This window comes from Dendrobates tinctorius, unplaced genomic scaffold, assembly GCF_039654945.1.
Source record: "Dendrobates tinctorius isolate UK_male_01 unplaced genomic scaffold, ASM3965494v1 ptg000231l, whole genome shotgun sequence".
NCBI lineage: Eukaryota > Metazoa > Chordata > Amphibia > Anura > Dendrobatidae > Dendrobates > Dendrobates tinctorius.
In genome coordinates, this window is record NW_027361898.1 from 18,876,897 (window position 1) to 18,903,000 (window position 26,104).

General features: G+C 47.8%; 1 protein-coding gene across 3 annotated transcripts in view; it reads left to right on the plus strand.

Annotated features, from left to right (window-relative positions):
* The window catches only part of RAB41 (RAB41, member RAS oncogene family), a 67,570-nt gene that overhangs the window by 34,880 nt on the left and 6,586 nt on the right, over window positions 1-26,104 (plus strand). For 2 of the 3 annotated variants that reach the window (XM_073556121.1, XM_073556122.1), the window contains exons 5-6: window positions 2,871-2,982; window positions 10,070-10,163. In XM_073556121.1, coding sequence (XP_073412222.1) covers window positions 2,871-2,982; window positions 10,070-10,163 — 206 coding nt within the window. Of the gene's footprint in view, window positions 1-2,870; window positions 2,983-9,669; window positions 9,758-10,069; window positions 10,164-26,104 lie in introns of all 3 variants that reach the window. The other variant, XR_012222629.1, reaches the window with a different exon arrangement.

The following is a 26,104-nucleotide window of genomic DNA, read 5'->3' on the forward strand; positions in this document are numbered from 1 at the left end:
CTCGCTGTAGTGTGACTCCGGCCTTACTGTTTGGATTTGGCACCCTGAACATTGGGTGTTTCCTCGCTGCAGTCTGCTTGACAGCACAGCAAACACCTGTGGCTGTGATCAGCGGTAAAAATGTTAGCAGTGCTCACATCAGCCCACGCCTCTTTCGTCCGAAAGCGTGAGAACCGCAGCTCTCTGACCAGCTGTAATGATCTTTCCGCTGAACAGAGGCAGTGATTGTTGCGCTGTCATGCAGATGACAGTGTGGCAAACAACGGATGTTCAGGCCCCCCATTCCTTTGAATTTGAATTTCGGGTTGCTGTTCTGGTACCCGAACCACACTTTTTTTTTTTTTTTTTCCAAATGTTCTGCTGGACCCAAACATCCACAAGTTTGCCCGTCACTAGCCACTACGGCTTTGAATTTTTTAAATTTTGTTTGTTCATCCACATGTTCATTAGGCCTGTTTCATACCTCCGTCATTGGCGGTCAGTTGAAATCCGCCAAAGGTTGAAACCAGCGGATCCGTGACGGACGGATGTCAGCGGAGCACGTAGGATGAAGGATCCGTGGGAGAAGCGATGTGGCCAAATTTAAAGCGACTGCGGCGGTCGCGAATTGTATGTAGATCGAGTGAGGTGGCGCGCGACCGGCAGAGGGATATCGCGGGAGCTGGAGTGGCGCGATCGGGATATCGCGGGAGCTGGAGTGGCGCGATCGGGATATCGCGGGAGCTGGAGTGGCGCGATCGGGATATCGCGGGAGCTGGAGTGGCGCGATCGGGATATCGCGGGAGCTGGGCTGGAGGAGCGCGATGGAGGATCGGGATATCGTGGGAGCTTAGGAGCGCGATATCGACGGGTGAGGAGAGAGAGAATTTTATCGGCTCCCAGAGCGGCATTTAGGGTTAATGCTGAAATTAGCGGACCGTCAAAGCAAAAAAACGTTGCTGGGTCCGTTTCATCTGCCCAGGAGCCGCTAAAATCTTGGTGGATCTGTAAAAAAAAAATCGGGTGGGACGGACGACCGTCAGTCAACATCTGCCAATAATGTAAGTCTATGGGGGAAAAAAAACGAATCCGTTTTTTAAAAAAATTGGCGGATTTTGACTGAAGGGAAAAAACGGATGTGTGAAACATGCCTTAGGCACAAACAGAACCTGACCCTATCTTTTGCATTGAATCATCTGAGTGTGTGCAAAAACCACTGTGAAGGGAGGGGGAGCTGTGACTTCACGAATTGTGATTGGTATATCCGGTGTTATCAGCTATTTATAGAGGTGTCACCTGTTAGTCTAATTGTCTCCGTTAAAGAGTCCTCCTCAAAGAACAAGAAGTAGGAGTGCTGGGCTATGTTCACATGTTCAGTAATGATTAGTAAGAACTGATCCAGCAGGAGCCTGTTAATGCAGCATCCGTTGTAGTCTGTTTCTAACGGATGCAGCAAGAAAAAGCCTTTTCTTGCTGGATCTGTTAGAAATGGAGGACAACGGATGCTGCATTAGCGGATTCTGTGCCCAGTGACTTCAATGTAAAAAAGAAAAATGCATCAGGCAGAGATCCGTTTGTGAATATCAGACTAAAGTTGTGTGCACAACTCTTTTCCTAACGGATTTCTGCTTGATCCTTTCTAACGGATCATTACTGGACATGTGAACATAGCCTTAAAGAGTCCGTGCGAACATTACAAGATTTTCATATTTTTTTTATTTTCTCCTTTAAATAAAGATGGTGACATGGGGGAAATATGCTGCGAACAGATCTACTTTTTTTAAAAAATTTTTATACATACATGTAACATATAAACCTGATGTAAAATAGGTCATGTTATAATGACACATTCCCTTTAAGGATGTGGCCTATTGATTCAGAATGTAGTTATTTTTCCATGCATCATTTATTTTTATTTTTATCTTTTTGAAACTGGTATCAATTAATCTTATTGCATGAACGTTTGTGTTTCCCAGGTCCACTATGGATTATAGGAATGAATGTGTCTATATTACAGTGGTTGTTCCATGTCACTTAAACTGAATTCCAGGGTGTTATTCTAAAAGAAAGAAACTGTGTGCTACTCACCTGCCCTGAGTCCGTTGGCGAGTTTCACTGTTGCTTCTGAGGTCTGGCATTGACTGTGGTGCTGCCAGTTGGTTAGCTCAGTGGCTCTAAGCTGGGCATTCTGTTTACATGGGAACACCTCTCTCAGATGTCAGCACTGCTGCCATTGCCACACACTGGGAACAATGGAGACTCCTCAGTGGACCTGGGGAAGGGGAGTACAGCACAGTTTTTCTTTACAATAGTCTGCAGCTCGGGGTAACTTTCAGTAAAGGTGAACAGCCCCTTTTTAAAGGGGTTGTTCACTTCTAGGATAACTCCTTTGCACTCTGTTGGTGAATGTTAAATTAAAATCTCCTATACTTGCCTCCAGTGCCGATGTTGTTCCAGCGGTGTTGGAACCTCGCGTTCCCAGGGATCATGTGAGGTTATGTCACGTGAGCCCTGCACCCAATCAGTGCTGCCCTCACTATCCCCGCCTTGAGATGTATAGGTAATGAAGAGGAGGTGAGAGCTGCAGCTGGCCGCTTACTTCCTCTTGATTACTAATACGTCCATAGGCAGGGACAGTGAGGGCAGCGCTGTTAGGTTGTCACGTGAGCCCTGCACCCAAACGTGAGTGCCAACATTGCTGGAACGGTAAGTATAGGTCTTTTTATTTTAATGGGGCAAGCATTCATAGTGAGATGCAGCTGCCCTAGTAGTACACAACCCCTTTAAGTCCTTGTTATGGCTTTTTCATGTGTCTGTTGTATATGGATTATACACATTGTGTCAAATTTGTAAAATGGAGACCTCAGTACAAAGTTTTATTTTTACTTCAGATCTAAACTCCTTCCAACAAACCTCCAAATGGATAGACGACGTTCGGACAGAGAGAGGAAGTGATGTAATAATCATGCTTGTGGGGAATAAAACGGATCTGGCAGATAAAAGGTAACTGCACCTGGCCAGGAGGGCAAGCTCACCAGCCTGCTGACGTACAGGACCATTGTATTATGTGGGTGTGTTGTTTTTTTTTTTGTTTGTTTGTTTGTTTTTTTAAATACAGGTTTTAAACTTTCATGCAGCGAGCTTGTGCTTTTTGGAAAAGTCTCTCTAAATACAGCAGTGGGGCATATGAATCCTGCCTCCAGCTTGAGCCACTATGATTTTGCTACATCTTCACACTGTCTAGTCTGCTGATTAACACAATAGAGCAGATTTACTAATTCGGTGTAAAGCACAAATTCTAATTGTAAAGGGTACATGATCGGTGGCTCCCGGTCCATGACTGCTTGGGTGTGCTGATTAGGTGTCTGACCATCAGTGGAGGCTGTTAGCAGGTAAGTTAGATGACTTGTGAGGCTACATTCCCACCACGAGCTTTTGGTGAGTTTTTGACTCTGCAAAATTGCTGCACCTATTATTTAAATTAGATTACTTGCCATTTTTGACTTTTTTTACATGCCTTTTTATTACGTTTTCTTTTTGATGTCATTCTTTAAATAAAGTGCTAAAATTTTGATACTTCCTGGTATTTGGTTTAAAAAAACTTTATTGATTGATATACTTGGGTGCGGATTACATGCATTTTTATTGCTTTTCTGCCACGAATATACACTAAAACGCATGTGCGTGTTTTTTTTTTTTTACCTGTGGATATTCCACATGTATTGCAAGTGTATGGGGAAAATCTGCACAGAGCACTGTATACCGAGAATTAACATGCTGCTGATGTGAAGCGTGCATTACAGGTCAGTTTACACTGCGTTAAAAAAAAAAAAAAAATGCAACATGCGCTGTAAATTTCTATAAATCCCATCCACGGTGCTGGAACTGCTTACAGTTACCTTAGTACTGCGTTTTTGACACGGCAAAAACTAATTGTGGGAACGTAGCCTAACAGACTCTCAGAGATTTGGTATATGGAAGGTGCATTCAATGACGAGGTATTCACACACTAAGGCCACGCTCCCACATTCAGTATTCGGTCAGTATTTTCCATCACTATTTGGAAGTCAAAACCAGGAGTGGGTGATAAATACAGAAGTGGTGACGTGTTTCTATTACACTTTTCCTCTGACTGTTCCACTCCTAGTTTTGGCTTACAAATACTGGGGAAAAAACTCACTAAATACTCAATGTGTGCAAATGGCCCGAACCTTTACTTGCTCTGAATGTATACTGGACACGTGGCAATCTTTTTATAGTAAACTGCAGATCAAATTTCTAATTATTTTTGCTCTTTCTGATTTAGCGCCTTCCTTTTGTCACAAAATCTGTATATTATGGGTGTTTGTGTCCATTTCCATGGCTTTTTCTATCAACCTCTGCATGGGTAGACTCTTCCAGGTGTGGCGTTTGCTCTTACTTAGGTTTTTTTTTTCCTTGCTGCCAATACATGTTATAGTGCTATATGGGCAGCCATGTGAGCCATATATCATCCCATTTCCACTGCTTCCCTCCCAACAGCCTCCTTGGGGGGGGATACAAAACATCTTGGAGAGTCTGCAAGCGGCAGGGAAAAGGCTGCTTTCCCCATAAAACATGTTTTACAAATGTTATGTACAAGTACATGGAACTAAATCCGCTGTATAGTAATGGATGACTTTCAAGTTAGATCTCCAGACTTTTAATTATCACGTTCATAGTTTTTCTCATGCTAGCCTTTTATTTTACTATGCTTGTTTTTTTTCTTTAATTGTTCATTTATTTTCTAAGTGCAAAATTTAAGTAACTTTCTAAAAATGTTACCATGAACCCCTTAACCCCCCAGAGCTTATTTCGTTTTTTGCTCCCCTTTTTCCCAGAGCCTTAACTTTTTTATTTTTCAGGCAATATGGCCATGTGAGGACTTATTTTTTGTGGGACGAGTTGTACTTTTGAACGACATCACTGGTTTTATCATATCATCTACTAGAAACGGGAAAAAAATTCCAAGTGTGGTGAAATTGCAAAAAAAGTGTTTTTTCTTTAGCTTTTTTGCTAGGTTCACTAAATGCAAACACTGACCTGTCAATATGATTCTCCAGGTCATTACGACTTCACAGACACCAAACATGTCTAGGTTCTTTTTTTTTATCTAAGTGGTGAAAAAAAAAAAAAAATTCCAAACTTTGTTCCCCATAGCGTCTCCTTTTTCGTGATCTCGGGTTGGGTGAGGGATTATCTTTTGCGTGCTGAGCTGACCTTTTTAATGATACCATATTGGTGCAGATACGATCTTTTGGTCGCCAGTTATTGCATTTTACTGCAATGTCGTGGCGAGCAAAAAGTAGTAGTTCTGGCGTTTTGACTTTTTTCTCACTACGCCGTTTAGAGATCAGGTTAATCCTTTTTTTTTTTTTTTTTTTATTATTATAGATCGGGTGATTCCAACCCCGGCTATTGCGGGCACATGTCAGCTGTTCAAAACAGCTGACATGTCCCGGGAAAGATGTGGGCTCACCGCCGGAGCCCACATCAAAGGGAGGGATTCCGACATCTGCGTAAATGTACGCCCGATGTTGGAAAGGGGTTAAGTGTCCTACGATTTTGATGCTGCAGAATGTAAGACACTCACTTTACTATTACAAAACTTTGCTTCTAGGCATGGATGACTCTGCATTCTCCCTCGCGTCTCTCAACATAAGGCCTCATTCAGTTCAGAATTTTTCTTTTGCCTAAGGAAGAAAGGACCAATTTTCATCCATTGTTGGTCAGACTGTCCATTTTTACCATCTGTCTGGTATTTTTTTTTTTTTTTGCATACGAGAAAAAAAGTTTTAAGGCACTGCTGATTTCTTACGCCTGCATAATAAAGGGCTCGGTGAAGTAAGATACGCCTACTTCGTTAAGAGGCGTATGCCATTTACTGAAGTCGGCACTTTTCTCAGCGGAGTGCGCCTCGCCAGAAATGCTACCGCATTCACTGAATAAAGTAGCATTTCCGGGATAAGTCACTATTGCTGTTTTTAACCCCTTTCCGACATTGGGCGTACATTTACACCAATGTCGGACACCCTCCCTTTGATGTGGGCTCCAGCGGTAAGCCCATATCTTTCCTATTACATGTTGTTATTATTATGCATTTATATAGCGCCATTTATTCCATGGCGCTTGACATGTGAGAAGGGGAAATATAGACAAGTACAATAAACATGTGTAAGACAAGGTACACACAAGTACAGAAGGAGAGAGGACCCTACCCGCGAGGGCTCACAGTCTACAGGGATGGGTGAGAATACACTAGGAGAGGGTAGAGCTGGTTGTGCGGTGGTTCAGTAGACCGAGGATCATTGCAGGCTGTAGGTTTGTCGGAACAGGTGGGTCTTCAGGTTCTTCTTGAAGGTTTTCGTTGATGGTGAGAGTCTGACGTGTTGCGGCAGAGAGTTCCAGAGTATGGGGGAAGCACGGGAGAAGTCTTGTATGCGGTTGTGGAAAGAAGAGATGAGGGGGGAGTAGAGAAGGAGATCTTGAGAGGATCGAAGGTTGCGTGCAGGTAGGTACCGGGAGACCATGTCACAGATGTATGGAGGAGACAGGTTGTGGATGGCTTTGTATGTCATGGTCAGGGTTTTGAACTGGAGCCTCTGGACAATAGGAAGCCAGTGAAGTGCCTGGCATAGGGGGAAGGCTGGGGAATAGCGCGGAGACAGGTGGATTAGTCGGGCAGCAGAGTGTAGGATGGACTGGAGTGGTGCCAGAGGGGAGGCCAGAGAGTAGGAGGTTGCGGGAGATAAGGGCGTGCACTAGTGTTTTTGTGGTTTCATGGTTGAGGAATGCGCGGATCCAGGAAATATTTTTGAGTTTGAGGCGGCAGGAGGAGTCAAGGGCTTGGATATGTGGTTTGAAAGAGAGCGCAGAGTCAAGGATCACCCCAAGGCACCGAGCATGCAGGACTGGGGAAAGCGAGCAGCCATTGACATTGATGGATAGGTCTGGTGGTGGGGTAGAGTGAGATGGGGGAAAAATGATGAATTCTGTTTTGTCCATGTTCAGTTTGAGAAAGCGAGCAGAAAAGAAAGCTGAGATAGCAGATAGACATTGTGGGATTTTGGTCAGTAAGGAGGTGAGGTCAGGTCCAGATAGGTAAATCTGCGTGTCATCAGCGTAGAGGTGATACTGCAAGCCGTGGGATTCTATGAGCTGTCCCAGGCCGAAGGTGTAGATGGAGAAGACTAGGGCTCCTAGGACTGAGCCTTGAGGGAACACCATGCCCAGCACAGCCGCAGGTGGTCAGTGCTCATAGCAAGTGAGTAATTCTGCTACATACAGGTGATCTGATCATCGCCTGTATGTAGCACAGCCAATCGGGTTATGGCAGCTTCTAGTCTTCCATGGAGAAAATTGAAGCATGCCAAAAGTGGAGAATATTTTTTTTTAATAATGTTAAAAAAAAAAATAAAAGTTTAAATCACCCCCCCCCCTTTTGCCCCATTCAAAATAAAACAAAAAAAAAATCAAACATACACATATTTGGGATCGCTGCATTATTTCGCCCGATCTATCAATAAAAATAAGGAATAACCTGATCGCTAAACGGCATATTGAGGAAAAAAAAGTCAAAACGCCAGAATTACGTTTTTTGGTCGCCGCGACTTTGCATTAAAATGCAATAATGGGCGATCAAAAGATCTTATCTGCACCAAAATGGTATAATTATAAACGTCAGCTCGGCACACAAAAAAGAAGCCCTCACCCAACCCGAGATCACGAAAAATGGAGACGCTACGGTTATCAGAAAATGGCACAATTTTTTTTTATCAAAGTTTGGAATTTTTTTTTCACCCCTTAGATAAAAAAGAACTAAGACATGTTTGGTGTCTATGAATTCGTAATGACCTGAAGAATCATAATGGCTGGTCTGTCTTAGCATTTAGTGAACCTAGCAAAAAAGCCAAACAAAAAACAAGTGTGGGATTGCACTTTTTTTGCAATTTCTCCGCACTTAGAATTTTTTTTCCATTTTTTTGAGTACACGACATGGTAAAACCAATGGTGTCGTTCAAAAGTACAACTCGTCCCACAAACAACCAGCCCTAACGTGGCAATTTTGACCAAAAAATAAAAGTTATGGCTCTGGGAAGGTGAGCATAAAATGAAAATGCAAAACCATTTTACATCTGGTTGTTAAGGGGTTAATTGGTCGGCATAGCTACATCCTGTCAATTTCTTTCCATTTTTGCAGATCTTCTTCATACTGGCATGAAAATGCCAAGAATTGCTGCATTTTTGCACATGCTAGTATTCTGGTGTAAAAACTTTGATAAATTGTTCTCCAAGTTTCTTCTAATCATTAAACACTAAAATATTGGCAATATTCAGATTACGTCTGAGTGCTGTCAGTTCTTTTTATGGACCCGTTTACTTGAATGTGAGAGTTTGAACTGCATGTTGGATCAAACATGGAAGTTCTCATAGACTGTAATTGTTTTTCACTGACAGAATGCAAACCCGACGTGTGAGTGAGGCCTTAGAGAGGAGGCAGTACAGATCTGAATGTGGTTAGGGGGCAAAGCTTCTGTTTTCTCAGGGAAGGCTGAAAAGAATGGGTGTAGCTGGGGAGGTAAGCATATGAAAAGAGGAGCAGCATTCTGCACACAGACCTCAAATCCAGCATGTATTATGGGAAGGGACACAACTACAGGAGAAAAATCCTAAACTGGGAACAGACTCTATATGGGGGTCAAAAAATTAATGAAGATTGTGAAAGAAGCACTCCTCCTCCCATCAAAGCTTTTATCCTCTTAATATATTGCAATCATATTTTATAGCACTGTGTACTTACAATTGCTCATTTTGCCTTTTCTACCCAGATAATTCTCCTCTTTTCTCTGCTGTGTAGCAACAGGAAGTCTCTTGTTCCTTCATTTGTCATTGCTAGAGTTGAGCGACTTTGGTCGGATCGGGTTTCGTGAAACCCGAATGAAACAAAATAAGTTTCAGATGAAACTCGTCCGACTAGAGCAAAAAAAAGTCGGAGTTTCGTCCGACTTTTATTTCCCATTGACTTGCATTGGGGTCGGGTTTCGGACGAAACTCCGACTTTGTTTTGCTCTAGTCGGACGAGTTTCATCTGAAACTTATTTTGTTTCATTCGGGTTTCACGAAACCCGATCCGACCAAAGTCGCTCAACTCTAGTCATTGCCTTCTTCAACTTCTAACCCAGTTGCTCCTCCTCCCCTTGCCAGGGACTTTTGCAGTAAGCTTAGAAGGACTAGGCTTGTCCGCTTTTAATCACATGATGTCATAATTCTTAATGTTTTACATTAGGTCAATCTGGGTAGAAAGGCAAAATGAGCAATTTGTAAGTGCACATTGCTATATAATATGATGACTGCAATATATTAGGAGGATAATGGTTTGATTGGAGGAGGAGTGCTTCTTTAAGTCAAACTAAGTTAAACTTCCACTTTTGCTAACAACCACTCGCCTATCTATAAATATTTTTTGCATGTTATATAGGTGGCCATAGCCTTTTATATAGCGGGGCTGCCATTGTCTTGTCATATATTTATGCACTGCCCATTTTTCCTTTTTTCATTTGCTCACTCTCTGTTTGTGTATTACTTTATTGGTTCTTATTTCTCCATTCTTCATTTTGATTTGCTCTGATTTTTATTTCCGTTCATCTGGTTTTGTCCCATTGCTGTAGACAGGCTTCTGTTCAGAGGGCAAGATACATCTCGGGGACTGAATGTCTTGTATATTGAAACAAGTTCTAAAGCAAGATGTTTTGGCGCACAGGTAGGTGTCTTGCTGCTGGAGGCCATAAGTAGAACTCCTTACTACAGGCGCTCTCTTCTGCCATTAAAGTACATTGTTAAGGAGTTTGATTCTTGGAGCAGGCATGCTGCAGTCTGGCAAACACTACTATGTATGCTGAGCCGCTAGGTCTACTGCAGTCATCGATGTTGTGTGCTGTGAATATGCTCTGAAACATTGATAAATGCTACTCAACTATGTGACCGTTTCCTGTTCTGCCTTCGTTTATCTTGTGCAGTAAATGGCGATTCCCTGAATTAATTTTAGTCTTTGTGTTTGCAACATTAAAAATAGGCAAATTACCACCGAGGAGGGAGAGCAGAGAGCCAAGGAGCTCAGTGTCATGTTCATCGAAACTAGTGCCAAAACGGGCTACAATGTCAAGCAGGTAAGTTCTGCACCTCTACAATGTCTTTCACCTTCTGGCTATGAGCCATGTCTAGGAGCATTTTCATCTATAGCAGGGGTGGGCCACATGAGACAGCGACGGTTGTGACTATGGCTGCAGATAGCGATGAAATCTGGACATGCCATGGGCAGCCACATGGTGTGACACATGGGCCACTGTTTTCAGCCCTTAGGCTTTTTCTGTCCACGGGCCGAACTGGAGCAGCCAGTGGACTGAAGGTGGCCCGTGACCAGCACTTTTCCCAGGTCTCATCTACAGCATAATTCTTACCTACTGATGTGGACATATCCCTACAGTTCTGTTCATTTGGTTTAGTAGAAACACGAGTTAATATATCCAAATTATGGACTGGTCAAAAATGCTACAGTACAAACCTAAAATACCCCATTTATCAGCTCCCTCTACATGCATACAGCTGACTGACCTGTGATTTGACAATCTTAAGCCATCCAAGTAAGTACAGTGCTGTGCAAATTAATTGGGACAAAGCATTTTCTCCTTCGCCTCATTGGGGGACACAGGTACTGTGTGTTTATGCTACTGCCGCCTGGAGGCTGACACTAAGTAAAAAAAAAAGAGGTTAGCTCCTCCTCCGCCGTATACACCCTCGCCCCGATTGCGGGCGGAATCAGTTCTTGCTTAGTGTCCATTGGAGGCACATGTCTGGTCTTTTTTTTCCAGACTCTGTCATTTTTCCATGAAGATCTCTTATGGAATAAAATTCTTGGACTTATATGCGCTGCTAGACAAAATATCAAATCCAGATCACGTAGATATGTCATCCCCTGAGGAAGAAGTGTTATGGACTTCGAAACGCGTTGGGAAATAAAAGGTTAATTTAACTACATGATCTGTATTTGATATTTTGTCTAGCAGCGCACATAAGTCCAAGAATTTTATTCCATAAGAGATTTACGTGGCGGTCACTGTGTGGACCGTTGGACGTGCAGCAGGCTGACAAATTGATCCTATATGCTCAGCTCTCTCCTGGAAAGGGTGAGTATATCTCTTTGTTATCTTTCATAAGTCACCCGGATAAGACCCTATTGCGCTCTTCTTTCCTATAGATTGAATAATTTTTCCATGAAGATAAGACGGGCAACGGACCCTATTGAAAGGGTCCGATTTCCCCAAACCAACGGGCGAGCATGTGCGAGTGTCGCCTCCACCTATCCTTTCCCGCTATGTGGGACATGATGCCGGACTGAGCCCTGACCACCCTAAGGTAGTGAAACCCTAGGCTGTACAGAGGCCTGCGAACAGTCCATGCAGCCCCCACTGCATCACCAATGCCAGGCAGCGGTGATGGAAGGTGGCGGGCGGTCCCTCTCCTCATCCCCTATAGGGAAGATGGAGTTAGGGTGCCTGCACCGTCCTTGATTTTTGCAGCCTCCTTCCCCCCCCCCCCCCCCCCCCCACCTAACCTGAGGATCAAGATGGACGTCTAGGTGTGAGCCGTGGAAGGAGGTGGGCTGGGAGGGCTCCTGTAAATCCCCGGGGTCGGCACTCTTGCTGGCGCAGTTTTTGGATCCCCGGGCTGCCGTGGGTTACGCCACATAGATGGCAGCCAGCGGCGCATGCTCTTTTCGGCCCAGGCCCTGCTTCCGACGGTCCCGCCCCGGGTTCGGGTGCACGCCGAAAATTTAGTCCCCGGCTTCAGCCGGAGCTAGGACGTGGGCGGAAGTCCTGGCCCCCGTGACGCGGCCATTTTCGGCGGACCCGCCCCCAGGGCCTCGCACGGACATCAGAAATTTAGTCCCCGGCTTCTGCCGGAGCTAGGTCGAGGACGGCGTCTCCCGGCCCATCCGGTGCTTCGGCATCCATAAGCTTGACCTCTCGCTCACCTTCACCAAAGGTCCTTAATGGGAGCTCAGATTACGACTCGGATGAGACGCTTGGTTCGGGTACTCCGGAGTACCTGGAAACAGTTGACAGTCTCATTGAGGCCGTCAACCAGACCCTTGGGATTGAAGATGATCCCACCTTGGCCTCATGTCACAAGGCCTCATTTAAGCGAGCAAAGCGGCCGCATAGAGTATTTAGCTCTCACCCCGAGTTTGAGGGCATAGTGCAACAACACAGGGAGCGGCCCAACAAGCGTTTCTCAGGGCAAAGGGCGATCGAGGCGAGGTAGGTACCCGTTCGCCCCTGATCTCCGTAAGAAATGGGCAGAGTCCCCAACGGTAGATCCACCCGTGTCACGCTTGGCTTCTAGGACCCTGTTATCCATACCTAGTGGGTCCTCTATCAAGGATCCCACTGACCGTCTCAAAGAGCCTAGCTCGCTCAGTATTTGAGGCATCGGGTTCAGCACGCTCCCCCTCATTTGCGGCAACCTGGCAACTTCAAAGAAATCCCTGACTTCCTTGCCTTATCAGAGTGGTTGTCTTTTCGGGGAGAAGTTGGATCAGCTCATCTCTGATTCCACAGGTGGAAAGAGCAGTTTCCTCCCTCAGCAAAGGGTCAAACAGCCGTTTCGTCACCAACCTCAGACACTGTTTCTCTAGCAACCTTCTACGACAGCATAGGAGGTTGTCTCCACGCCCCAATGGGGGACAGGAAGCATGAGAGGTTAAAAGGTCCCTCCCACCTCACTCTCACCAGTGTCTTTCCTGTCCCCCATGGGGCATAGAGAGGTTCGGTATGCTGTGTGGCCGGCTGCTGCAGCGTACCTGTAATCCTTAAGCCGCGCAGTGGTGGTCGGCGGCGCTACCTCCCCTCCTCCATACTGCTCCCATCTTCTTAGAACACGGGACATTCCTGGCCCACCCGCACTCCCCTAGGGGGAGTAAAGCGGGCCACGGATCCCCGACCGGAGGCCTCCCGCAGCTCTCCGGTCTCTCCTCCTGCTGCACGCCGTGCGGTGACCCGGAAGTGACGTCACGCGCACGGTCACTTCCGGGGCATTTGTGATGATTTCCTGTCATGGCGGCCCCCATTCAGCTGCCGGCACGTGGAGCTCGCCAGCACTTGGTGTGCCTGCTCCGGGACCCAGGCAGGAGGAGGGGGAGATGAAAAGGCTGTGCTGAGGGCGGGGTTAACCCCTTATTAACCCGCCGGAAGACGCCGACAGGTAAGACGAAATCCCCGGTCAGCATGGACAGTTCTTCTTGCCCTGCGTCTGCAGAGCCCAGCGCTGCCACAGTAAGTGTACCTGGGGTGGGTCCTAGTGGTGCGGTCCTGGGATAGAGGTCCTCAAAATACTTCTCCCCCTTTTTTATAGGGAGAAAAGTCTGCCCACAAAAGCACCAATACCACGAGCAAGAGAATATGGGAAGCAAGATGTACTACAGTCCGCGCTGCTGAATCCACAAAATCACCTGAGATGCAAGATGTAGTAGCAAAGTACTTCTTTATTCCTTCCTACGCGTTTCGGCGCCCTTCCTGGCACCTTCCTCAGGGATCCCTGAGGAAGGTGCCAGGAAGGGCGCCGAAACGCGTAGGAAGGAATAAAGAAGTACTTTGTTACTACATCTTGCATCCCAGGTGATTTTGTGGATTCAGCATGGCGGACTGTGGCACATCTTGCTTCCCATATTCTCTGGCAGTTTTTCCACTTTGGAGTGGTCGGTGGAGGTCCTGCAGCAGCTGATACTGTGTTATGTCTTCAAGCCAGTTGTGGGTCACACAACTGGAATAGGTGAGTGGAACTGCATTACACCACTCACATCGTAGTGTCACTAGTGATAGGGCACTATTGCACCTCTTGTTCCCCCACCCTTTTTGTATTAATACCACGAGCAAGTCGGCCAAATGTGCCATATGCAGTGCAAAACTTCCCTCAAATTGGGTGAAAAAATTGTGTCAAGCTTGCACGGACAGGGTGGTCAGGGCTGAGCACCCGTCATTGATTGACGAGATCCGCAGCCTGGTCACTCATCAGGTTCAGACCTCTTTAGCCGCCCTGTCCCCCCCTCCACCACCTCCACCTCCTCCGATTGTGGGCTCACCATCCCCAAAAAAACGGAAAATGCAATTAGAGGACTCTGAGTCTAAGTCAGAAAGGTCATACAATTCAGGCTGCGAAAATTGGGAACAACCGGGAACCTCTAAATCAGCCGAAACTAGGAAATACCTCCTTTCCGCGGAATATGTGGAGGAGCTGTTCAGTGCAGTACGGGCCACCATGGGCCTAGAGGATGAACCCGTTACTCAGTCAGCACAGGACTGCACGTTTGGGGGATTTGAGGGACCCAGAAGAACAGGTTTCCCAGTACATAGGAGCATAGTAGATATGATCTCTCAGGAATGGGAGTACCCAGAGAAGTGCTACTCGGCCCCTTCGGAACTTGGGCATAGATTTCCCCTGGAGGGAGAGGAGTTTAAATAGGACATCCCGAAGGTTGATGTCCAGGTGGCAAGGGTGATGAAGAAGACGGTCCTTCCATTTGATGATGCGTCCCAGCTTAGAGACCTGATGGACCGTAAAGCAGAGAGCCTCATAAGAAAAGCCTGGGAAACCTCTGCCTTTTCCTTAAAGTCAAGAATTGCGTCCACATGCGTCTCTAGGTCTCTCTTCCAATGGATAGAGGAACTAGAGAGTCATATTTCTCGGGGAACCTCAAGAGGTGACCTCCTTAACTCCCTTCCTATACTACAGAGAGCTACAGGCTTCTTGGCGGATGCATCAATGGAGATGATCCGCACCTCTGCCAGGGCTATGGTACAGTCCAATTCTGCAAGGCGGGCCCTCTGGCTTAAAACGTGGAGCGGGGACTTGACCTCCAAGGTTAAACTCTGCTCTTTACCCTTCAAGGGTGAACATGTCTTCGGCCTGGCTTTAGATGAAATTCTTGAAAAGGCCACAGATAAAAAGGTGCTTCCTGAGCAGAGGACCACAAAAAAGCGGCTTTTTCGAGCCCCCCAGAGCCAGCCATCCCAGCCAAGAGGGACGGGAAGATGGAATTATGACAAAGGGAGAGGCAGGAACATCCTGGTCCCCCAGCAGCAACAGCCACAAAAAAAACAATGACTCAACCCCGGTGGGGGAAAGGCTTTCGAGGTTCTTTCACTCTTGGCAGTTGATTTCCAACAGCCCCTGGGTCCTCAGCGTGATCAAGGAGGGCCTACTGCTAGGACTCGAATCCCCCCCCCCCCGCGGGGTATAAGAGTTGCCTCCCTACCTCCTCGGGAGACTCCAGCACTAAAATCCGGCATCCAGCTCCTTCTACAATCAAACGCCATCTCTCAGGTCCCTGTGGAGGAACAGGGAAGGGGGCATTATTCCAGACTGTTCCTAGTGAAAAAGCCCACAGGAGAGGCAAGAATAATAATAAATCTGAAAGGCCTCAACCGACACATCGCATATCGCAGATTCAAGATGGAGTCGGTAAAGACCGCCATTCCTCTGATAGGGCCGTCTTACTTCATGGCAACCATAGACCTGAAGGATGCCTATTTCCACATTCCCATACATCCTTCTCACAGGACGTACCGTATTTTCCGCTTTGTAAGACGCACTTTTTTTCCCCCAAACTTGGGGGGAAAATGGGGGTGCGTCTTACAAAGAGGATATACATTACCGGGTGCAGGCCGCAGGGGTGTCCGGCTGTCCGTCGGCGCTGTGGGTGTCTCCGGGTGCCCAGCCGTGTCTCCACGTGCCCAGCGGTGTCTCCGGTTCCAATCCCGGGGCTCTGGCGACATTTTGCGACAGGCCAGAGCCCCGGGGCTCCCTCTCGGTTCCCTCTGTTTTGGGCTCCGGCAATATGGCGGGCGGCGCATGCGCTGATGGTGATCTCGGGACAGATCTCGCTGAAATCTCATCTCTCGAGATCTCAGTCCCGAGATCACCATCAGCGCATGCGCTGCCCCCGGCGGCGGCCGCCATATTGCCGGAGCCCAAAACAGAGGGAACCGAGAGGGAGCCCCGGGGCTCTGGCCTGTCGCAAAATGTCGCCAGAGCCCCGGGATTGGAACCGGAGACACGGCTGGGCACGTGGAGACATGGCTGGGCACCCGGAGACACCCACAGCGCCGACGGGCACCCGGAGACACCCACAGCACCGACGAACACCCGGTAAATGTGGGCAGAGCCCCGGGCTGCTGCACAGACCCCTCTGGCAGCAGTAGAGCCCCCCTGGTAGCAGCACGAGCCCCCTGGCAGCGCGCCCCACATCGGAGCACCCTCTCATCCCTTCCTGCTGCCTGCAGTATCACCCCACTCCTGCCTCCTCCAGCAGCGACCCTGGGACCCCACTTCACTGCAGCCACCACTCCCGGTAAGCAATAAGACACCTGGATTATAAGAGGCACCACCATTTTATTAAAAAAAAAAAACGTTTTTTCCTATTTTTCTCCTCAAAATTTGTGGTGCGTTTTATAATCCGGAGCGTCTTATAAAGCGAAAAATGGGGTATCTAAGGTTTGCGATCCGTCAGGGTACAGAAATCAGGCACTATCGGTACAACATGCTTCCCTTTGGGATATCCTCTGCCCCTCGAGTATTTTCCAAGATTATGGCGGAAGCTGTGTCCCACATCAGAAGCCAGGGCATATGCATTGTACCCTACCTGGACGACCTACTGATAATAGGAGCCTCCTACCAGACCCTGGAAAACCAGGTGATTCATACCCTGGGTATTCTCCAATTGCTGGGGTGGATCCCGAATATAAAAAAGTTGCAGATCCAACTCTCCCAGGAGATAAAATTCTTAGGAATCCTCCTAGATTCAAAAAAAAACAAATATCCTTCCTCCTGGAGGAACATCAGAGGTCCATAATATCAAAGATCTCGAGTTTCAGGAAACAGAGGTCCCCGACCCTCAGGTCAGCCATGTCCATACTAGGGTCAATGACCTCCTGCATCCAGTCAGTGCCTTGGGCGCAGGCCCACTCCAGAATACTCCAGTCCCACATCTTAGGAAACTGGAACAGAGATCACACCTGCCTGATTAAAAGAGTCCAGACCCCGAGAAAAGTGAAAGCTTCACTAGCATGGTGGATGGACAACAAAAATCTGTGCAAGGGAATCAACTGGTTCCCAGATCACCTTGGTCACGGTAACGTCAGACGCCAGCAAGAAAGGCTTTGGGAGCCGTAGTGTCCCGACAACCATTCCAGGGGTTGTGGAGCCAGAAAGTGAGTGCAAAATCCTCAAACTTCAGGGAGCTGAAGGCCGTGGAGGAAGCTCTCCTGGCAGCAAGACACCTAGTCCAGGGCCATCATATCAGAGTCTACTCGGACAACATAACAGTGGCCCATCTCAGACACCAAGGTGGCAAAGATCCAGCAGCCTAGACGGCCTTTCAGGCCGAATATTTTGCTGGGCCGAAAGACACCTCCGTTCTCTAACAGCAGTCCACCTAAAGGGTACCTCCAATCTTCAAGCAGATTTCCTGAGCAGAAAATGCATCCAGCCTCGCGAGTGGAGCCTAAACTAAAGAATCTTTCAGAGGCTGGTCAACAGGTGGGGCCTTCCGGAGATGGATCTACTGGCCTCAAGAGAGAATGCTCGAGTGAGAAACTACTTCTCCCTGAACCCCAGGGACAGATCCCTGGGGGTAGATGCCTTCGTCCACAAATGGAGGTTTCGTCTGGCGTACGCCTTCCCGCCAGTTCCAATCCTTGCCGCAACCCTGAGGAAAATCCGGGAGGATCGGACCCAAACCATCCTAGTAGCCCCGCTATGGCCAAAGAGGAGCTGGTATTCTCTAATTACAGAACTGCAGGTAGACGGGCCATTCCTCCTACCCCTGGAAGACGACCTTCTCTTGCAGGGCCCTCTACATCACCCAAAACTCCGGGGAATGAAGTTAGCGGCCTGGCCTGGTTACTGAGACCCAGATCTTGAGGGCCAGGGGGCTATCAGAGGCAGTAATAAAAACCCTCCAGAAATCTTGGAAACCGGTCACCATTGCTATATATAACAAAATATGGAAAAAGATTTCCTCATGGTGTCTGCCAGATTTGCCTGACCCAGAAAACCCTAACATTTCCCGTATTCTGGATTTCTTAGAGGGGGCTTGAGCTAGGTCTAAAGCCTAGCACACAAAGTACAGGTATCAGCATTAAGCTCCATGTTCGACTGTGACTTGGCCAACCACAGGTGGATAAAAAGATTCATTACATCAGCCCCTAGGCTACATCCAAAAAGGCTAGTTGCCATTCCACCATGGGACTTGAATGTGGTACTTACGGGACTCACTCAATCCCCCTTTGAGCCCCTGCCATCTTGCACTCCTCAGTTCCTCTCCTGTAAGGTAGCCTTCCTTATAGCAATAACCTCAGCAAGGCGAATAGGAGAGCTCCAAGCTCTCTCAATCGGGGAACCCTACCTAACAGAGATGATTCCATAGTTCTTTCCCTTGATCCATCGTTCCTACCAAAGGTTGTGTCTGACTTCCATAGATCACAGAATATAATTCTTCCCTCATTTTGTCAAAACCCAGCAAACCCTAAAGAAGAGGTGTTTCATACGCTGGGTGTAAGGCGCATAATTCTCCACTACTTAGAGTGTACCAAGCCCTATAGAATAGAACCACAAAAAAAAATTTGTCCATACCTCTGGTCCTAACAAGGGAAAAAAGGTAGCAAGGAACACCATTGCCAATTGGATTAAGAAGGCCCTTTCCGAAGCATACCTGGCGCAGAACATCACTCCCCCTACGGGGATCAAAGCGCATTCAACACGATCTACCTCTACTTCATGGGCTGAGAGGGCAGGCGCATCTTCAGAGCAGATTTGTAAGGCAGCAACCTGGTCTTCCTTACATACTTTTACTAAACGCTACAGGTTGGACCTTGTGTCCAACAGAGATCTAGTCTTTGGCCGAAAAGTTCTTCAGGCCGTTGTCCCCCCCCCCCCAGTGCAGTATAGGTTGTTATACCTCCTATGCTGTCGTGGAAGGTTGCTAGAGAAAATAGAATTAGACTTACCGGTAACTCGGTTTCTAGAAACCTTCCACGACATCACTATTTCCCTCCCTGTATTCTTGGACAAAACTCTGAGAATCTTAAGGTAACCGGTGCTATGGTGATCAGTTATAAGTCACTGGTGAGAGGGAGGTGGGAGAGACCTTTTAACCTCTCGTGCTTCCAGTCTCCCATTAGGGCGTGGAGACAACCTCCTATGCTGTCGTGGAAGGTTTTTAGAAACCGAATTACCGGTTTGTCTAATTCTATTTTCGGTCCTTTCGCAACCCCGGGTGAGCTGCAGCGACCAATCCCGCCACTTCAGGTCGTCCCAGCGATGACAGGGATCGGCAGATCTCATATAGAACCAACCCGTTGGGGAGAATGTGTACCCACCAGCCCAGATCAAGATGACCTAGGTCCCAGAGATCATCAGCCAAATGACTCGAGGCAATTTCAAGGCGACTTCGACAAGGTAGGCGTCCGCCTGCTTTGGTTTCACCATGCCTGGCTCTCCGTCTCACACGACACATGGGTAACAGAGCTGGTGTCCTCGGGGTACAAGAGAATTCATCAAATACCCCCCCAAGATGGTTTTTTCTTTCCCGTCCTCCCAAAGTAATCGCCCGAGCAAGGGCTTTGCTCAAGGCCATAAAATTACTCCAGCACAACGGAGTCATTGTCCCCGTACCGGAGAACGAAAAATATTAGGGGTTCTACTCCATCCTGTTTACGGTGCCCAAAAAAGATGGGGCCGTCAGGCCCATTCTGGACCTAAACTTGATCAGGAGCTTTATCGGGATCAGACGGTTCCGGATGGAGTCTCTCCGTTCAGTCATATCTGCCATGGGGTGGGGAGAATACTTGGCCTCTATCGACATCCAAGACGCCTACTTACACATCCCCATTTTTCCCCAGCACCAAAGTTTTCTGCGCTTTGCCATCAACGGCCTACATTTTCAGTTTGCAGCACTGCCCTTCGGGTTGGCCACCGCTCCCAGGGTATTCACAAAAGTCATGGCAGTCATCATGGCCACCCTGCACTCCTGGGGCATAGTTGTCTTTCCTTATTTAGATGACCTCTTTGTAAAGAGCCCCTCATTTCGGGCATGCGAGGAGAGTGTCAGCATCATGCTACATACTCTTTCCCAGCTTAAGATGGTTGTCAATCTGAAAGTCATCCCCTGTTCCAGCTCAGAGGATTTCCTTCTTAGGAATGATCTTCGTCACTTCCCGAGGGTTGGTAATTCTCCCTCAGGACAAGGCCTTAGCTCTCTGGCAGGGAGTCCGGAAACTGCACCAACCGGTCCCTCATACCATCCCCTTCTGCATGAGGATCCTAGGAAAGATGGGGGCAGTAATGGAGGCAATTCCATCTTCGCCCCCTGCAGCACGCCCTCTTATCAGTCTAGGACAAAAACCCATTCTCTCTCGATCGCCGGTGCTGGTTGTCCATGCGGGTCAGACAGGCACTCGGGTGGTGGGTAGCCAGTGCCTCACTTCTCCAGGGCAAGCCCTTTCCCCCAGACCATTGGTTGGTGGTGACAACCGACGCCAGCCTCCTCGGCTGCGGAGCAGTTTTTTGCCACCACACGGCCCAGGGATGGTGCTTGTCGCAGGAGGCACGCCTCCAAATCAACTTGTTGGAAATCCGATTAGCTCTGCAACAGTTTCATCACCTTCTAGCAGGCTGGCCAGTTTGTATTCAGTCAGACAATGCCACGGCTGTGGCTTACATAAATCATCAGGGAGGCACCTGCAGCAGGGCAGCCATGCGCGAGGTGGGGCATGTGCTTCATTGGGCCGAGAGAAACCACTCTGCGATATCGACAGTCCACATCCCAGGCGTGGAGAACTGGGCGGCAGACTTCCTCAGCCGGCAGGGTCTCTCATCCGGGGAATTGTCACTACACCCCGAGATCTTCCAAAAGATTTGCCAACGATGGGGGACGCCAGATGTGGACCTAATGGCCTCCAGAGTGAACGCCAAGGTACCAGCGTTTGTCGCTCAATCCCGGGACCCGCAGGCAATTGCCGTGGATGCATTGGTTCTGCCATGGAACCAGTTTAGCCTCCCATATCTATTTTCCCTGTTGCAACTACTTCTGAGGGTCATCAAGAAGATCAAGGCAGAAGGGGTGCCAGTGATTCTGCTGGCCCCAGATTGGCCTCGTCGGGCATGGTACGCAGACCTAGTACAGCTACTCACCGATGTTCCTTGGTGCCTGCCAGAGCGCCCAGACCTACTGTCCCAGGGCCCGATCTACCACCCGAACTCAGGGGCCCTGTGTTTGACGGCTTGGCCGTTGAATCCTGGATTCTAACCCAGGCTGGATTTGGCCGCAATGTGGTTGCTACAATGGTTAGCGCCCGGAAGCTGGCCTCAGCTTGTATTTATCACCACACCTGGAAGGTTTTCTTCACATGGTGTCGGGACCACGGTTGTTCTCCACTGAGATTTTCTATTCCCAACATGTTGGCTTTTCTCCACTCTGTCCTAGACGCATACTTGGCCCCAAGTTCCCTCAGGAGACAAATATCGGCCTTATCCGTTCTGTTCCAGCGCAGGATTGCTACCAATCTGCAGGTAAAGACTTTCATTCAGGGAGTCTCCCTCTTGGTACCTCCTTTATAAGGCGCCCCTGAACGCTTTGGACCTTAACCTGGTCCTAAGTGTTCTACAGGAGGTCTCTTTAGCCTACTTTTCTTGGAAGGTAGTATTTCTTGTGATAACATCAATCAGGCGGGTCTCAGAGCTGGCAGCTCTATCCTGCCGAGCTCCGTTTCTAGTCTTCCACAAAGATAAGGTGGTTCTCAGACCAGCCCCTCCCTTTCTGCTGAAGGTCGTTTCCTCGTTTCACATTAATGAGGATATTGTCTTGCCCTCTTTTTGTCCAGTACCGAAAAGGCTCTTCATACGTTTGGACCTGGTGAGAGCTCTCAGGAGGTACGTGTCGCGGACGGCACCGTTTCGTCAGACGGACACGCTGTTCGTGCTTCCCAAGGGGCGCAGGAAGGGACTCGCTGCTTCAAAATCGACCATAGCCAGATGGATTCGTTTGACTATTCAGGAGTATTACTGCATCAGAGGCACACCAGTTCCAGCAGGGATCAGAGCGCACTCTACTCGGGCAGTGGGCACCTCTTGGGCCCTTTGGCACCAGGCATCGGCGGAACAGGTTTGCAAGGCTGCAACCTGGTCCAGCTTGCACACATTCGCAAAGCACTACAATATCCATACTCGGGTTTCAGCAGATGCGAGTCTGGGTAGAAGGATTCTCCAAGCAGCGGTGGCGCACCCTTAGACAGGAGGTGCATGTAGCTTGGATCGGTGAGTTAACTTCCCACCCAGGAACTGCTTTAGGACGTCCCACAGTACCTGTGTCCCCCAGTGAGGCGAAGGAGAAACATGGATTTTTGTGATAACTCGCCGTAAAATCCTTTTCTCCGAGACGCTCATTCGGGGACACTGCTCCCACCCTGATAGCCAAATTGGCTTCTGTTTGTTTAATATGCTTTTTTGAATGATATTAGGGTGGTGTTTTTCTAGATATGTTGTTACCTGCATTAAAGTTTATGTTGTCTGATTTTTGTTTGATCTCCTACTGCTTTTGCACCAAACTGATTCCGCCCGCAATCGGGGCGAGGGTGTATACGGCGGAGGAGGAGCTAACCTCTTTTTTTCGCTTAGTGTCAGCCTCCAGGCGGCAGTAGCATATGCCCACAGTACCTATGTCCCCCAATGAGCGTCTTGGAGAAAAGGATTTTACGGTGAGTTTATCACAAAATTCCATGTTTTTTTAAGTAAAATTGTAAGTTGGTTACCAGGCAGTGATTCAAACCAGTTTTAACTGCTTTGAACAGGCACTCACACTGACTGGTAACCAACTTACGATTTTACTTTAAAAAATAAAAAAAAAAAAAAAAAAAAAAAATGCTTTGTCCCAATTAATTTGCACTGCACTGTAGATATGAGTTTATGCCAATAGACTCATTCGGGGCAAGCAATACCCCTTCCATATGGGTGTGCATGTGTATCAAGGCTCCGGAAAACCAGCCAAGCTAAATTTAAAGGTTTTTATCAGTCCATTACAAGGTATTAATTCTAATTTGACAGTCCATATGAAAGTTGGGAGGGAAGTTAAACTATGAGTACAACATGCAAGTCAAATATGCAAAGTAATGAATACAGACACAATGGGAATCGATCATCAGTTTCCTTATTTGTTTCACATTAGGCTCCCTTCTACTGAAGCGATTGCAGTGTATGTGGGCAAAGATTCCATATACCTCGACATGTATGTTCACATAAAGCCCGCCGATTCTGGGCCCTGCTGTCCAGTAGGCCGTGCCACGGTCTGACTTGACAGCTATCTCTATACACGCTTATGGGATAGACTGTCACAGCAGGAATTTAAGTGAATAACCTAGATTTTCAATGGGATTTCAGGCTGGGCTGTGACTGGGCCATTCACACACATGACTATGCTTTCAGCTAAACCAGGGGTGGGCAATTAATTTTCCTGAAGGGCCACATGAGAAACCGTAACTGTTGTCGAGGGCCAAACAAATAGGCCAAAATTAATTCTACTCAATATTAATATCAATACAATATTGATAATTATATTATTAATTGTATCACTTAATATTGAGCAGAATTAACTGTGCTGACATCCTCCTAAATATCATTTGAACCCAAGTACAGCCCCTTCTGTATATCGTAAGAGTCCCCACACAGCCTCCCTATATATACTGCATGAGCCCCACACAGCCTCCGCATATACTGCACATGCTGCACAACACCCCCATAGCCTCCCCTTGTGCAGATCAACATCTCTATAACCTCCCCTTGTGCAGCTCAACATCCCCATAGCCTCCCCTTGTAAAGTTCAACACCACCCATAGCCTCCCCATGCCCACCCAAACATCTCACACATGAAAAAAAATGAACACCACATACTCACCTTGGTCCCGTTCCCTGGCGCTCTGTGTTGAGTTCATTTTCCCCTTCGTCACTGAGGTCTGGTGAACTCCCTATTCTGGTGAAGGAGGGTAGTGAGCCTGATTATCAGGCACCTGAGCCTGATGAGGATGATTGGCTGAGTGGAGTCACGGACTGGATATAGGGCTGCCGACACCCTTCTGCCCTGCGGGTGATTTCTCTGTGGACTTCTAGGACACCAGTCTGATTCCTGCTCCTCTAAAGCTAAGTTTTCCGTTTTGCCTGTTAGCATTTTTGTTTTTGCCTCCTACGGTGACTCAATCATAACAGAATCACCCGCCTCTGTTATGATTGAGTCACCGTAGGAGGCAAAAACAGAAATGCTAGCTAAGTCCAGAAAACCAGAGAAGTTGGCAGCTATCGGATTGCAGACCCCTGAACCTATCAACACAACTAGCAGTAGCCGTGGGGGGTTCCTACGATGCCCTAGACCCCTCGATCACAGCCGGAGAATTAAATAGGCCAAAAGAAAGAAAGGGGAAATCTAAACTGCCCCAGAGCAGACCCCAAAGCAATAGGCAGCCCCCAACATATAATGACGGTGAAGCAAGATGAAAATACTAACACAGACAGAAAGATAGACTGAGCAAAGACGGGGCCCAAGCTAGCTAGATAGAAAAGGACAGGAAGGCTGCTGTCTGCAATCCGTGAAAAACCCTATGAAAATAAGAGCCAACAGACTGACAGTGAAAAAGGCCCTGAAGATGCTAGGCTTCAAAAAAGCTAAGTCAGTACTCAGGAATATTCTTAAGACAGAGCTACAGGCAAAAGGAGATTCAGCTCACCCCAGCAGGGAATGGCAGAATACAGAAAAGCAAGGAAAACCAAACAAAAATGCTAACAGGCAAAACAGAAAACTTAGCTTTAGAGGAGCAGGAATCAGACTGGTGTCCTAGAAGTCCACAGAGAAATCACCCGCAGGGCAGAAGGGCGTCGGCAGCCCTATATCCAGTCCGTGACTCCACTCAGCCAATCATCCTCATCAGGCTCAGGTGCCTGATAATCAGGCTCACTACCCTCCTTCACCAGAATAGGGAGTTTACCAGACCTCAGTGACGAAGGGGAAAATGAACTCACAACAGCTCTGCTTGTCTCCCTGCCTCCGGTGCGCTGACTCTCCGTACCGAAACACACAGCTGAAGCGATGAAATGACGTCATCGCGTCAGCTATTTCACACGCTGATTGGTGAAGGAAGTGGCCGGAGGCTCCTCCTCCACCAATGCAGTCTGGAGACAACGGAGACAGCGGGCGGGCATGGTGCGGTCCTTGGATCGCTGTTTTCCAGCCCTTCGACTGTCTCAGTTCTCGGGCCGGACTGAGACAGCCAAAGGGCCAGATGTGGCCCGCGGGCCGCATTTTGCCCAGGCCTAATCTAAAACATTCCATTGTAGCACTGGCAGTATGTTTAGGGAGATTGTACAGCTGGGTGGTGAACCTGTGCCCCAGTCTCAAGTGTTTTGCAGCTTTTAGCAGGTTTTCCACCAGAATTTCCCTGTCTTTAGCTTTCTTCCATTCATCTCTGACCTGCTTGCTTCCCTGTCTCTGCTGAAGAAAAGCAAGATGCTGCCACCATCATGTTGAACAGTGAAGATGGAGTTTTCAGAGTGATGGGCAGTGTTAGTTTTCCGCCACATATACCGTTTTGCATTTAGACTAAAAAGTCCTACTTTGGTCCTTTTTTTTCCAGAGTGCCTTCTTCCACATGCTCGCTGTCTCCCCTGCATGGCTTTTTGCAAACTGGACTAGTGGCTTGCTTTCATAAACTGGCTTTCTTCTTGTCACTTTTGCATAAAATCCAGATTTAAGGAGAATATGACAAATGGTTGTCCTGTATACAACATCTCCCACCTGAGCTGTGGGTCTCTGCTGCTCCTCCAGAGTGACCATGGGCCTCTTGGCTGCTTTTATAATTAATGCTCTCCTTGCTTGGAATGTCAGTTTAGGTGGGCAGCCATGTCTTGGTAGGTTTGCAGTTTGTGCCATATTCCTTTTAATTTTGGATGATGGGTTAAACAGTGCTCTGTAAGATGTTCAGAGCTTGAGCTATTTACTTAAAACCTAACCCAA